Source organism: Histomonas meleagridis (genome assembly GCF_020186115.1).
Source record: "Histomonas meleagridis strain 2922-C6/04-10x chromosome Unknown contig_163, whole genome shotgun sequence".
Lineage (NCBI taxonomy): Eukaryota > Parabasalia > Tritrichomonadida > Dientamoebidae > Histomonas > Histomonas meleagridis.
In genome coordinates this window covers 105,181-119,926 of record NW_027150782.1, presented here as the reverse complement: position 1 = coordinate 119,926, position 14,746 = coordinate 105,181, and the positions used below count along the sequence as shown (strand labels likewise).

General features: G+C 31.2%; 6 protein-coding genes across 6 annotated transcripts; 4 read left to right on the top strand and 2 right to left on the bottom strand.

The window, feature by feature from the left end:
• Positions 1–1,147: 1,147 nt before the first annotated feature.
• On the top strand, positions 1,148–1,750 carry GO595_002310 (uncharacterized protein; the record flags this gene model as incomplete). Its single annotated transcript, XM_067915206.1, has 1 exon — positions 1,148–1,750. One exon carries the CDS (start codon positions 1,148–1,150, stop codon positions 1,748–1,750), a length of 603 nt encoding a protein of 200 aa, XP_067777548.1.
• A 266-nt stretch (positions 1,751–2,016) lies between these two features.
• Positions 2,017–2,289, top strand: GO595_002309 (uncharacterized protein; the record flags this gene model as incomplete). The annotated part of the gene is made up of 1 exon (XM_067915205.1): positions 2,017–2,289. One exon carries the CDS (start codon positions 2,017–2,019, stop codon positions 2,287–2,289), a length of 273 nt encoding a protein of 90 aa, XP_067777547.1.
• Positions 2,290–2,488: 199 nt separating this feature from the next.
• On the bottom strand, positions 2,489–3,991 carry GO595_002308 (AAA ATPase; the record flags this gene model as incomplete). The annotated part of the gene is made up of 1 exon (XM_067915204.1): positions 2,489–3,991. The coding sequence occupies one exon, from the start codon at positions 3,989–3,991 to the stop codon at positions 2,489–2,491; it is 1,503 nt and encodes a 500-aa protein (XP_067777546.1).
• Positions 3,992–6,233: 2,242 nt separating this feature from the next.
• GO595_002307 (GDP-mannose 3,5-epimerase 2) lies at positions 6,234–7,280 on the bottom strand (the record flags this gene model as incomplete). The annotated part of the gene is made up of 1 exon (XM_067915203.1): positions 6,234–7,280. One exon carries the CDS (start codon positions 7,278–7,280, stop codon positions 6,234–6,236), a length of 1,047 nt encoding a protein of 348 aa, XP_067777545.1.
• Positions 7,281–8,386: 1,106 nt separating this feature from the next.
• On the top strand, positions 8,387–10,423 carry GO595_002306 (DNA repair endonuclease XPF; the record flags this gene model as incomplete). Its single annotated transcript, XM_067915201.1, has 1 exon — positions 8,387–10,423. One exon carries the CDS (start codon positions 8,387–8,389, stop codon positions 10,421–10,423), a length of 2,037 nt encoding a protein of 678 aa, XP_067777544.1.
• A 416-nt stretch (positions 10,424–10,839) lies between these two features.
• GO595_002305 (WD repeat and HMG-box DNA-binding protein 1) lies at positions 10,840–13,731 on the top strand (the record flags this gene model as incomplete). The annotated part of the gene is made up of 1 exon (XM_067915200.1): positions 10,840–13,731. The coding sequence occupies one exon, from the start codon at positions 10,840–10,842 to the stop codon at positions 13,729–13,731; it is 2,892 nt and encodes a 963-aa protein (XP_067777543.1).
• Between the last annotated feature and the right edge of the window lie 1,015 nt (positions 13,732–14,746).

The window sequence follows — 14,746 nt, the reverse complement described above, 5'->3', positions numbered from 1 at the left end:
TTCATATTTTGAAGGAAGCTTTAAAAATAACAATGTAATTAATTCATTATCATAATATGTATCATATTTTAAATCAGAAATATTTTGTATCATTTCATTAATGATAAAATACTTTCGAAGAAATAATGTTGTGGTTTTTTCTCCTTGGAAAATTGCATTCTTCATATTTATTAAAAGAATTTTGATACAATCTCTTTGATTGATTTTGCATATTTTATCAAGAGTTATTTGATATTTTTTCTTCCCAGATAACCATGCATATGCAGAAAAATAAATTATTTCATCAATGGATGCATGCTCAGGATATATCTCATGCTGTATGTTTGATAATAATATTGATGTTAATTGTTCGGTTATTTGCTTATCCATGATAAAATGAAAAGTTAAAGAATCATAAAATTTTTTTTATGTTTCAATTCAATTATTTCATAAACTATATATTATTTGTATAATTTTGATTCATTTTTTGCACTCTTCATAAGTTAAAAGATACAAGCAAAACATGATTTATAAATTAAATTTTGCTGAATGAAATTCATTCATATATTTTGTAATAAAATTTTCAAGCTTTTTATTAAATAATATGATTAACTTTCATCAAAGCACATGTGAAGAATAACTGGAATATGAAATTAACAACTAATTTTTATATAAGTAGTAGCATTGATCTTTTTAATTTTAAATATTACGTTTTTTTTTATTTTTATAGATGATTTGGACTACATGAGCTTTAAAATAAAACCTCTTTATTTCCAATTAAATTCATTTATATTTAAGAACAAGTAGTATTAGTATATTGATAGTTGAAAGGTACATGTAAGAGACATAAATTTAAGACTGTGTGTGTTTTCAAGCAATATAAAAAATGAAATAATCCAAATAACCGTTTTTTCTGGGTGCACCCAAACATTACCCTTCATCAATGAAGGTAAACAAAGAAATAGAATCTTTTTTTCAAGATTACCCTATGACATTTTTATCAAGAGATCCTGCGGATGAACATTTTAGTGGTTTTCCAAATACATTAGAAGAAGCCAGAGACTTTTTATTATATAATTCTTTTTCTTCAAGTATAATTGAAGAACAACTAGGATATAAAACGCTATGCCAACTGTACCTATTTGCGATTGGAGACTATGATTCCACCATGCATTTTCTATCATTCCCTGAAAAACGAATATCCGAACTTCTTAATTCAGGAAGAATTAATGAAAATTCATTTGGATTTATAACTGAGCTTGATATTAAAGAAGCATGTAATCTTACTAAACTCTCAAATCTTGATAGTACAACATTAAATCAAATTTTACAATTTTGCGCTGCTCACAAACTCCCTATTAGCCACGATGTGACTCTTCTTGAGCTCCGAAACATAGCACATTGGGTTATCAAAAATGAATCAGATAATGTTTCATTTACAAATATGACTACAATGATGCATCAAGCCATAGATCTTTCTGTTCTGGGTCAGAATGCCCAAAATTTATCTCACACATCGATGAGAAAAGATGTGAACGATTTTATGGAATTGGCAATACAGAAAACAGATCAAATGATTGGTGATCAGGAAGTCGCAAGAGGTGAACTATCAGAACTGTTCTCAATATCTGAATCTTCGATGGAAGCGAAGCTAATAGCAGATTTCCAAAATAAAGTGATGAGAGCTCACGAGCAATCAAAGGTTGTGAGGGATGATAGCGAACAAGTTTCAGAGCCAAAACAATCGAGTGAACAAGAAAATGATGAATAAAGTGTTTTAAAAAGAATAATTTTTTGAGCTGAAACATTGCACCACAAAATTAAATTATGCAAAACTAAGGTAAACCAAACAACCCCAAAATACAAACAAAAGCAAAAAGGATCGAATTTTTATCTTGTTATATGCTACATAATGAATAAGTTACTCATTTGGGCCCAAATAAACAATTCAAATATCATTTTTGTTCATTTGAAATATTCTTTGAGATTAATCAAAAAGTGGACTTCACACTTTTGTGAAAGGCAAGTCACTTTTCCATGGAAGAAGAAAGAAACATTTTTGCGGATATGGGAATTCCATTTCCTTTCCAAGGATTTGACGAAAGAATCGAAGTACCATATGATGAGTATCCTGAAATTAATCCCAAAAAAGAGTTTAGAAAGCGATATCCACTTTTTTGGAGTGTTTTTGGATGCCAAAGTGATGTTCAACAAGAGCAAAACAAAGCTCACGATGAAAGCGATAACGAAGGCGATCTAAGTTTGCTAATGGAAAATTTAAGTCTTGATGGTTTTCAATTTAATTATTAATTTTTTTTTAATACTTGGTACAAATGTTCTTAGAAGAGCAGCTCAACTTCCTTTCATTAACTGTTGTGTTTGCAATTTGCAAATCTGCGGGTAATTCCAAAATTAATAAATTTCCAAATAACAAATGCTTTAGTATTAACTAATTTATTTTTAAAGAACTCATTAACATTAACGTGTTTAAGGATCAACAATTCAAATTTCAAAAGAAATCAGCAAAATCGTTATTATTATTATTATTACGATTTTCATCTGCATCTTTCTTACTTAGGCCAAAATCGAAAAATTCTTCAAAGACAGTAGTGCTTTTGTCGTCAGCATTTGCGTCTGATTCAATTTTTGATTGATTCATACCCATTAGATCATTTATGCTAAGGTCATTTAGTCCGTTGGCTTCTTTTAAGTCATTTGGTTTAGGTTCAATGCGTGGGAAGTCAGAAGCATCAATTTGTGTGTTAAGTTGTGAAATAATTTCTTGATCAGATGGAAATTGTTTCTTGTTAAACATGCTAAATACTGCTCGCTCTGTAATTTCAATGACTTCTGCACAAGTGTTTCCTTCGGTATTTGTATCTGAAACAATTTCAATTGTTCGATCTGAATATCGAATTCCACGAAGCTTTTTGGTAATAAGAACCTGCCGTTCGACTTTAGTTGGAAGTGATAGTTCGATTATAAAAGCAAAACGTCCGTCACGAATAATAGATTTATCAACTTGAGATAAATCGTTAATTGTTGCAACAACAATAATGTTTGACTGTGAAATAGCCCTGTCAAGCAATGAAAGGAATAGCATATAAAGCTTTTTGTTATTAAGAATAGTATTCAAATTGTCAATCATAAGTACTGAAGGAGAACATTCAATAGCATAAGCAAAAACTCTCTGAAGCTTAGCGAATGCATCATTTAAGTTCGCCGTAGCGAACTCAAAAGCGTCTAAAATGCATGAGTTATGTTTCAGCGACTTGCTGATGGCGGTTAAAATGGCGGTTTTGCCGGTTGAGCGTGTTCCAGTGATCAAAATGCCGTTCGAAAACCTTAAGCAAGTTGAAGCGAATATATTTGTATGTGTTATAGGTAAAAGAATAAGTTTCTTAATTTGCTCTTCGACTTCTGGCTTGAAAACAAGATCTGAAAGAAGTGATGGGATTGATGCGAAGTTGATGCGCTGATTATTGAACACAATTCGCGTTGAGCTGTTCGTATAACAAAATGTGTTTGGAAGTGTTTTGAGGACTACGAAATTAAGAATGGATCCACGAACATATATCGAAAAGCCAATGCCTGAGCTAACACCATGAAAATCAGAGCGGAAATAATTTGAAAGATCTTGCTGATAATCAGTCATTCCTGGATCAAATAATGGGGCAATTTGTATGGCATCGGCTTTGATTCGGATCTCAGATGCTTCAATTGAAACTCCTTGACCTTCTGAAAGCTTGAGAGATTGCATAAGTAATTTTGGAATTTCAACATATCCGGGTTGACAGCTTTGAGATGGGAATACTTTTACCATTGCTTCTTGTTTCCGGGAACGGATGATAACAAATGTTTCTGCAAAGTGTTTTGCTCTGATTTCGTTTGGGTTCATTAAAATTGCAAAGTTAATTGGAACTAAAACCGAGTTAGCAATATAATCAAAGTCTCCGGAAATTTCTTCGTATTCGGATTCTTCGTATTCATCGTACTCATCAGAATATGACATCTGATTGTTTACTAAAAGGTATAACGGTTGAACGGCTAATAGGGGTGCTCCGATGCACGTTTATTAATATACAAGAATGGAATGATAACAAATTTGGACTCTTTTCAAACAAGAGACTCAATAAAAATACTTAAAAATATTGTATATGAAATGAAACATGTTATGGAATTGTTTTCACCGACGTCAAATTCTTATGATAAAGATATTTATGATATTTATAAAATATCTAAAAATATTTTAGATTCAATAATAGCATCTAAAAATAAGTTGGAAATAAATCAAATTAGTGAGTCAAATTTTGATGAATTTAAATCTAAATTTTCTCAATTTGAAGATCAATTTATTCAAAAAATGGATAAAGAGAAAAATATTTTATCAAAGAAAATTGAAGACATGCAAACACTTATTAATCAAAATGAAAACAAAATGAAATTAGCACTTGATCAAGCTGATCAAATCTTCCAAGAAATTTTAACAAATCTACAAAATAAACATAATGAACAATTAAATCAAATCAATGACAATTTTATTCATCAACTACAAACACATAATTCACTAAATTTAAATCAATCAAATGATAAATCAGAATTTAAATCAAAAATTCTCGAATCAGAAAATGAAATTGCAGAACTTCAAAATGAATATCTTCAACTTCTACAAAATGAACGTGAAACTTTACTTTTAAAATCAAATGAAATTGCAAATCAAAATTCTGAAGTAAAAATTGAAATTCACGATTCATATCAAGAAGAGCAACAAAATATCATTCAACAATTACAAACAAAACTTGATTCACTTAATGAAGAATTCAATAATTTAAATGAAGAATATATAAAGCAAATGCAAATATATGAAAACAAAATTTCAGAAACTAAAAAACAATTTAATAATAATAACAATAAATTAATTAAAGAAAATTTGGAACTCACGAAACAATTGTATGAAATCGAAAGAGAACAAACAAAAAATACAATTTCGGAAATGATTAAAGAAAAAGAATATGAAGCATTTCTTGAGAATGAATTAAATAATCAAAAAGCAGAAACAAAATATCAAATTAATTTATATTTAAATGAAATTACAAAAGAATTTGAACCAATTTTAAGTCAACTTTCTGTTAATACTAATGAAACTGAAACTGAATTAAATTATATTTCAAATGAATTATATAATATATCAATTAAAGAATCGGAAACATATGAAAAGCAAATCATTGAACTAAACAAAATGTTTCATGAACAAAAATCAAATTTTCAAATAATTCTTAGAAAAGATAAATCGGAATTTCAAAAAATGTTTACATTGGAATTTTTCGTTATTAAAAACTTAAAAAATGAAATAATAAAATTTGATAAAAGAAAAGAAATTAATTCAAATTATTATATAAATAAGGAAAATACATTTGAAAAAGATAAAGTTAAGTTAAAACACGAAATAGAAAATATTAATAACAAAAGAAAAAAGAAAATACAAAAAATAATTGATACACAACAAAAAATTCTATTTGAAGAAGAACAAAACGTTAATGAAGTTGGTATAAAACAAAATGAAAAATATATTTTTTCTCTTCAAAATATTATTAAGCAAATTATGAGTGAAACTCCGCAAAATCAAAATGAAACCGAAACAAAAAATGAAAATATAAATCAAATAGAAAAAGGAACAGAATTTAATGAATTAAATGTTAGCGAAAGTTCGCAAAAGTTATTTGCTAATATTTGCAATGATCTGAATCAAATGGAACAAAAACTCGAAATATTATATAATGAAAAATATTTGGAAAATACACAAAATTTTGATAAAGAACTAAACGAAATTAAAGAAAATACTGAACACAAACAAGCTGAACATAACAAATTAATAAAAACGAAACTCAACGAAAATAATACAATTAAATTTGAAGAATGCGAATCAACAAAAGATTTAATAATGAAATTAATAGAACAAAAAGATAAACTCCAAAAAGAATTAAAAGGAAATGAAATCAGATCAAATTATTTGTTCAAACCAAAAGTGAAAACACATGAAGATACAATACCAAAAAGCCTAAACAATAAAATCAGAATAAGCAAAACAAAAAGTACAAAGTAAATCACACAAAATAATTGACGATAGAAACTTTCCCTATCGTCACTCAGAAGTTATCGTCGTACTCAACGGTTAATAACGTTCTCTTATCGTTGTTTTTAATATTTAATTCAAAAAAGCTTTTTATTGTGAGAAAAGCTTTTAAGCTATGAGCTTAATCAAGAGTCTTTCCAACCTCTTGAACAGCGTCCAAGTGGACGACATGTGATGTCTTAAGATCTGATAAATCTTCACCACGAGCTTTAGCTTCTTCGATTTGTTGCTTGATCCAATCGTGTGTCTTCTTCATTCCCTCAGCAAGTGTTGTTGGTGGTGCCCAACCGAGAACTTTCTTGATAAGAGTATTATCAGAATTTCGACCACGAACGCCTTCTGGACCCTTAAGGTGCTTAAGTGGAAGATCTTTTCCTTCGATCTTCATTGCGAGCTTAGCGAAATCGTTCATTGAGATCATTTCATCAGATCCAATATTAATGGGTTCGCGCCAATCGGACATGAAAAGCTTATAAACTCCTTCGATGCAGTCATCTATGTATGTGAATGAACGTGTTTGAAGACCATCGCCCCAGATTTCAAATTCTTTATCTGAAAGAATAGCTTTGCGAGTGAAAGCGGCTGGTGCCTTTTCACGGCCACCACGCCATGTTCCCCATGGGCCATAAATATTATGGAAACGAGCAACGCGGGTTTCAATTCCGAAATCTTTGTAATAATGTTTGCAAAGTTCTTCTGTGCAAATTTTTTCAAGACCATAAGCATCTTGTGGTTGTGCTGGCCAAGCATCAGATTCTTTAAGTGCTGGTACATCAACTTCCAATTGCTTATATTCTGGATAAACGCAAGCGCTTGATGAGTAAAAGAAACGCTTGACACCATTTACACGTGAAGCTTCAAGCATGTTGGAGCTAATCATAAGGTTGTTATAAAGAATAACAGAGTTATTGGATTGGATGAATCCCATACCACCCATATCTGCGGCAAAATTGAAGACCCAATCACATCCTTCTGTTGCCTTGCGACAGTTTTCAAATGTTCTGAGATCAAGATGAAGAAATTCATCACAGAATTCTTCTGGCTTCATGAATTCATTGTGGTGCCAATCAACACAACGAACCCAATGCCCCTTCTTACGAAGGAACATTGCCATATGTGATCCAATGAATCCAGCTCCACCGCCAATGCAAACTCTTTCTTTGCTCATGAAAAAAGTGATTGGAATAAACCGTTAAAATTACACAATTTTTGAATGCATAAATTGAATGATTAATTATTTCAGGCATTTTTAAATGCCCGGGCTGATGATTTTTCATCTATTTTTCACATGAAAACTTGAAATCAAATTTTAGGTTATGGAAGATGTTATCTGTTATGGGTGAAATTTACCAATATTGGTACAAATGTAGAATTTTACCACACTGTATTCGGCGGTTTTATCAGGCCTCTCATTCAAAAATATTGAAAAATTCAATAGCTAGAAATTTTTTCAATTTAAATTAAAAGGTCTAACGTTTGAAAAATCCTATCCCTCAATTTTAAGAGGTAGGAAACCAGGTGAATTTTTTGTACGATTTGCTTAATACTTAGAATTTATAATGAATTGAAGAAAATTGGTCTCTTTTGACCGGGGGTAATCGTACCATGTTGCCATTTTCAAAATATCTTGCCATATTGCAACGATCGTTTTTCATATCACAATTTTTTAGAAATACAAAAGTGCTATTTATTAAAAATAAACCAAACAATTTCCTAATCTTATCGTTCAGTTTTAACTAAGTTTGTTGCCACATCTGAATGATATACAACTCAATTGACGAAGTTTTAATTTTGAAAATGGCAATATGGCACAATTACCCCCGGTTAAAAGAGTCTAGGTTAAAGCATATGTTTTTGTTTGTTTATGTACTTAAAATAATGAAGAAAATGATTGAGAAAAGAATATGTTATTAAAAATTCGATTTTTTATAAGAGATCATTTTCTCATTACACTATTTTGTTTCTTTAATATAATACATTTTGTGAGTATATTTTCTATGTATAAACTCGAATAACATATTTGTTAGAAAGATAAATTAGTTTTAAAATCGGAGAACGTTAAGTCACTTCAGCCAATCGTTTAGTTCTATCGTTATAAGTCACTTTTTTAAAATTTCATATAACATTTCATGGGCGTAGTAAATGCTCAAGTATCACCAATACATCTGGAATTCCTTTAAAAAGAAACCGAGTGGACTCTATGTGCTTGGGCGTGGCCTTGATTCTTTTATCCTAATACAGCAGCTTGTAATAGAATATTCACACAATCATAAAATGGTTTTTATTTTTGGTCTTTCTGAGAACGACAAGCAGCGTATCATATGGGAGTCAGCAAATTCGGGCGTTGAATTCCTCCCAAAAGACATAGAGAAAGACACAGGCAAAAAAGAAAGATCACAACATTATGAGTCAAATATAGCATTTTTTCACAGCCCAGGAATTCTTGCGAAAGATTTCCTTCAAGGCGCTATTGATCCACAACGAATTGAATGTATAATTATTGCGAACGCTCATACTATTCACAAAGATCCGGGATTACAATTATGTTTAGCATTATACAAATCACACAAAATCGATGGATCCATCCGCGCTTTTACAGAGAGGTGTTATGAAGTTTCTGATCTCAGAAAGACGATGGATCTTTTATGGGTCAGATTTATCCTTTTTTTCCCTCGATTCGAACAAAATGTCGTCGACTCTATTCAACAATATGAAGTACAAACAGTTGAAATCTCATTGAAACAGACAACTCCAACTGATGCTACGAATGAAAATGAAAACAAATTTCAACCTCTTGTATCCCCACTCTTAATCCGCGTTTTTGATCTTCTAACCAACCTCCACAAGGCATTTATCTATGAGTATGGATCGAAACTTAAAGTTGGTGTTCTTGAATCCTTAATATATCATCAAAAAACACTTGAGCAACGCGCAGTCACAGATGAGCAGGTCAAAGTCCTTGAAAGTATTCTATTTTTTCGCCATGCCTTTACCTGTTTACTTCATCTTGAGCCATCAGTATTTCATCAATATCTACAAGATCATCTTCCAAAGCGTTATGATCGACCATTATGGTCACAGTATCCCCAAGTCAATCCACTATATAAAGCATCATCAAGTTATGCCGAAGAAAATATTCCATCGCCCAAACTTCAATGGATCATCAAAATCATAAATGACCTCCCCCAAAATAAACGTATTCTCATATTAGCTGAAGGCAGCCAAACGGTCTCCATGATATGTAACTTCCTTAACGGCTTCGTCCCGAAGACCAACGGCGAAAACATTGACGTGCCGATAGATAACGTTGATAACGATGACGAGCCGATCATAGATCCCACAATTTTTGGCATTATTGAACCGCCGATGATATTATTAGAAGAACTTCATTCACAAGCGAATATATTAGAAACGTTCCAACCTGATTTTGTCATCTTTTGGGACATTACATTGTTATCACTTCGAAGACTTGAAGTATATAATTCTCGTCATCATAAGTCAGTTGTAGCTTATTTACTTTCGTATAAGGAATCATTCGAATATGAATTAATGAAATATACCGCAAAACATGAAAATGAAATATTCGTTCGTTGTATTCAAGATGTGAAAACTCTTTCGCTTCCTAAACTTGAGCCTTATCCTCCTTCCACACGAAAAATAATTGTGGATGATCGTGAGTTCCGTTCAAGTTTACCTAATTCTCTTTTGCAAGTCGGGTTTAAAGTTGTTCCTGAACTCATAACTGTTGGAGATTATGTTCTAACTAATGATATTGTTATTGAACGTAAGGCTTATACTGATTTAGTAGGCTCTCTGAGAAGCGGAAGATTACTTCAACAACTGCAAAGAATGAAAATGTATTACCCAAAGCCAATGTTATTAATTGAGTTTTCCGAAACTGAACAATTTAATTTGGTAAGCGCTAAGGATAAAAATCCATTGGTGATGCAAAAAATAGCAATGATCTTAAGGCTATTCCCAGAAATTAAAATTATTTGGGCTAGAAATAATTTGGAGGCAGCAAGAACTTTAATGGAAATAGCACAAGGCAAAAATGAACCAAATGAAACAATGGCAATGGCGATGGGTAGCGAAGATAAAAACGCTAGCAACGGCGCATCAAAGTCGGTGAAGTTCCTCGCGGCAATTCCCTTCTTGACTAACGGCCACATTGAGAAGATTATCGAAAAGTGCAGAAATTTGAGGGAATTGGCAGAAATGGATAGAGACGATTTGATGCACTTGCTTGAGCCTTCAATAGGATTAAAACTTTACACATTGTTACATACTTCGATGAAGAAAGAAACATAGTTTTATTTGATATATAATAAATAGATTAATTGAACATTGTAATTTTATATTGTATATAAAATCAGCATAAGTACGTCTTTCGGATTCAGCTGATACTGACATTTTGTGTATGCAATGAGGAAAATTGGCTTGCGTGGGCATAAGGTTTGGTGAAACATGCGAAAGTTTAATTGTAGATTTTGCATTACAGAGACATACAAGCTAGCCATGTTTTGGTACAGAATGCAAAAAATCTAGTAGAGGATGGATGGTTCCTATTTTAATAGTGTTTTTTGCATAATAACAAAAAAATAAACGTCTTTTAACGTGCAAAAAGTGCGTGTTTTCAAAAGAAGTTTGGGTGGAACACGTTTATTAGAATTAGTTAACGTACACGATAAATGACCAAGTAAGCATTCAATCACATACTTCTTCCCATGGAAAATCCAACCATTCTAAAAACACAGTTGGTACATTTTGGACCAATAAGGGAAGTTATTGTATCGCCTGATGGAAATTACCTGCTCTCAGTTGGTGAAGAAGATGGTATTTTAATTGTTGTATCATTAACAACATTAGAACCTTCAGATGATTTTACTCTTGCATCTATTAGTGATTTTCGTATTAGATCTATTTCTTGTATTCCAACTTTAAATTCATTTGCATTTTCAGATGAAGGAAAAGATATAATGAAAGTAGGATGGCCAGAATGTACAGATATACAAAAAATATATACTTCCGACACAATTACTGAATTGATTACAGTTTCTTCAAATGGGGAATATTTAGCATTTACAGGAGAAGATCCACAAATCACAATTATTAATTTAACAAATCCAGGTTCAGAACCAATTTCTTTATATGATAACACAAGCAAAGTTATATATTTACAATTTAGTCCAGATTCAAAAACACTTGTTTCAATTAATGAAACAGGAGAACTTTATGCATACCGTGGAGAAGAATTTGATAACGTACAATCTGAAAACATAAAAGCAATTCGGCAAGCAATATGTTGGTCTCCAGATTCTTATCTTATAGTTTCAGACGCATCAAGTAATTCAATCGTTCACGTATTCAATTTTTCAGAAGATTACAAATCGGTTATGAAGGTACCCAAACATTCGTTACCGATTACAGCATGTTCAGTATCGAACACAAGTTTAATGTCCACAATTGATTCATCATTTAATGTTGTTGTTTCTCGCCTTAATAAATATATAGATAACAATGAAATCTCATTAGTAGCAACATTTCATATCGCTCTTGAATCATCTATTAATGTAATTCTTTGGGTTAATAACAATATATGTATTGGAACAGATGATGGGAATTATTCCATATTAAGTCCAATTGATTCAGAAAGCTTAAATGAAATTCCCGAATATGAACAAATTGAAGAATCAGAAAAAGAACTTGAAAGTTCATCTGATGAAATTCCACTTAAAAAGCATCCAACACTTATCACAAAGCCACTAAAGAAATCAAAGCCACAATTAAAATTTGATGAAGAAGAGGAAGAAGAAGAAGAAGAATATGAAGTCCATAAAAAACGAAAAGGAATTTATGCTTTTGCTATGGATGAAGCAGAAGAAACTGATGAAACATCTTCATCAGAACTTCACGAATATGCATCCGCAAATAAAAATGTTAAAACTAACGAAGAAATTAATCGACCAAAGCGTAATTCGGAAGAAATGTTTCAAATGCTCGCAAAGAAATATGCAAACGAAGAAATCGATGACGAAGAACAAGAAGAATATTCAACAACACCTTCGACAACATCAGAAGATGAGAGCGAAGATGAAGAAATGAAAGAGAATGAAAAACGTGAAAAGAAACTTGACAAAGCGTTTATTGTTGGAAGTGATCAATCTGTTGATGAAGATGAAGAAGATGAAGAAGAAGAAAATTTGGAAAAAATGTATCATTTCGATTCCGATTATGATGAAGATAAAGATGAGTTACATCAAATGATGCCCGGAAGTACATCGACCTTCGTGAACAAAAGAAGATTCCTTTGTTGGAATTTAATCGGAACAATCTTCTTGAGAGAAAATGTTGATGAAGGTTCATCAATAGATATAGAATTCGCTGATACAACAAAATACAAGGACCAACACTTCGAAAATAGGGATAATTTCATTTTGGGATCTTTATCAACTGGTGGCATTGTATTAGCATCACGTACTTATGTCTGGTTTAAATCATTCTTGTCATGGGCAAATGACAATGAATTTTCTACACGCTTCCCTGACAATGAAACAATTGACTTAATTGCTTGTGGTGAAGATTGGTTCGCAATAGCAACAGAAGCTCCAAGATTACATTTATATATGTCTTCCGGACTTGAAATAGCTATAATTCCTGTCGCTAGTAGATTAACATCAATGATAGGCGCTGGTGAATTACTTGCAATAGTTTATGGAGAATATTCAGACTTCAAACTTTTTAATGTAAAGCATAGAAAAGTGGTTGCTGAAGGAAATTTGCCGATACGGAAACCGTTAAAGTGGATTGGATTTGATCAAACAACTTTATACGTCCTTGGAAATGATAATCAACTTTATGGACTTATATTTAATTTTGGCTCACAATGGGTACCTCTTTGTGACGTTCAAATAAAGCTTGAAAATGAAAAAGATTCATTTTGGGCTGTTGGTGTAGGAAAAAGTAATTTATGGGGAGTGTTTTTAAATGAAAATGAAGAAAGTCCTCTTACTGTAAGCCATCAAAAATTAAAAGGATTGTTGATTGAACCATTAACAATTGATGATACAGCGAAAGATTATTTATATAGAAAAATGGAATACTGTAATGCTACTGACAAAGGAGCAGCTGCAATGAAAATGGATAAAGAATTATTAAAGTTATTTGCATCTGCGCAAGAAATTGATGACCATGAAAAAATGTATCAGATTGGCTTGCAGATGAAATCCGACAAAGGAAAAATGTTTGCAATACAATACGCAAAGTCGAAGGATGTGGATGATGTCGCTGATAATTTGGCTCAATTTTATGCAGAAAACCTCCAAGAAAGTGATGAAGAATCAGAAGAACAACAAGGAGATAACGAAACTCCAAAAGAAAACGAAAATTCTGTTGATGAAGATTATCATAAAAATGAAAATGAAGATTCTGTAAATGAAGAAACTCATCCGAAGGAAAGTGAAAACGAAGATTCTGTTGGCGAAGATAGTAATCTAAAGGAAAATGATGATAATCAATTGGCGATTGAGAATGACTCGGTGGATGAGGAAACACAGACAAAAGAAGCGAATAACAATGAAGATTCGGTGGATGAAGACGAAGATTCTATAGAAGAATAATTTTTTTTTATTAAATAAAAAATATTTTTATTTACATTATCCACTAAATATGCGAGGTCTTTTTGTTTTGTCAAATTGGTAGTGATATGGTTGATCATTTTGAGTATAATCGTCATAACGATCGGTTCTGTCATTTGTTTGTTCGAATCTGGTATATTTAAAACCGTCATATTCTTGAGAAGCCGTATCATACGCATCTTTTTCACACATGTACTCAACGTAGTCTAAATTTGCTTCTTGAGCAAGAACAGCTCGATTCATTTTTTTGAGACCTGCAATTTTTCTTGAATTTGAAATTAATGCTTCAATGCATGTCAAGTTTAAATCTAAGTTTTCCTTGGCAATTTTCCTTGAGACGTCAAGCATTACGCTTTCTTCTTCGCTAAGTTCCATCATCTTATGAAATACGTTTATAAAAAATTTAACGGTCACAAAGAGATGTGTTTTATGGAAATTAACATGCATTATATCATATTTTTTAATTAATATATAATATATATTCTCTTTAAGTGATATATATGGTATTTTGAGATGAATTCATACGAATATTGATCCAACAAATAATTTTATAAAATTTAAGAAATATTATTTCTTGATAAAGATATTTTCGTTTCATTTTGGAATTTCACCACTTTTTCGAAAAACGGTTAAACACATTTAGATGTGGAATCTGTATTAAGTTATCTTTCAATTTTTTTTCAAAATTTCTCCAATATCTCTCTATCACTTTATTGAAAATATTTTTTACAATATCTTGAGGTTATTTATTTCATTTTATCACTTATATCCATTCTTGATTCATTTAATCCTCATTTTTTTATGATTGAATTGTTTTTAATCGTTTTGAATTCAATGTTTTTGACGTGCTTTTTTCAATAGTTTTTGTTTCTTAAACCATTTTCTGATTAAAAAATAATAATCAGCTTTTTTCAATTTTTTTTATATATGGTTTCCAATAATGATATCTAATAATCAATATATCTAACACAAAACAATATTTTTTCGCTAGCGACCG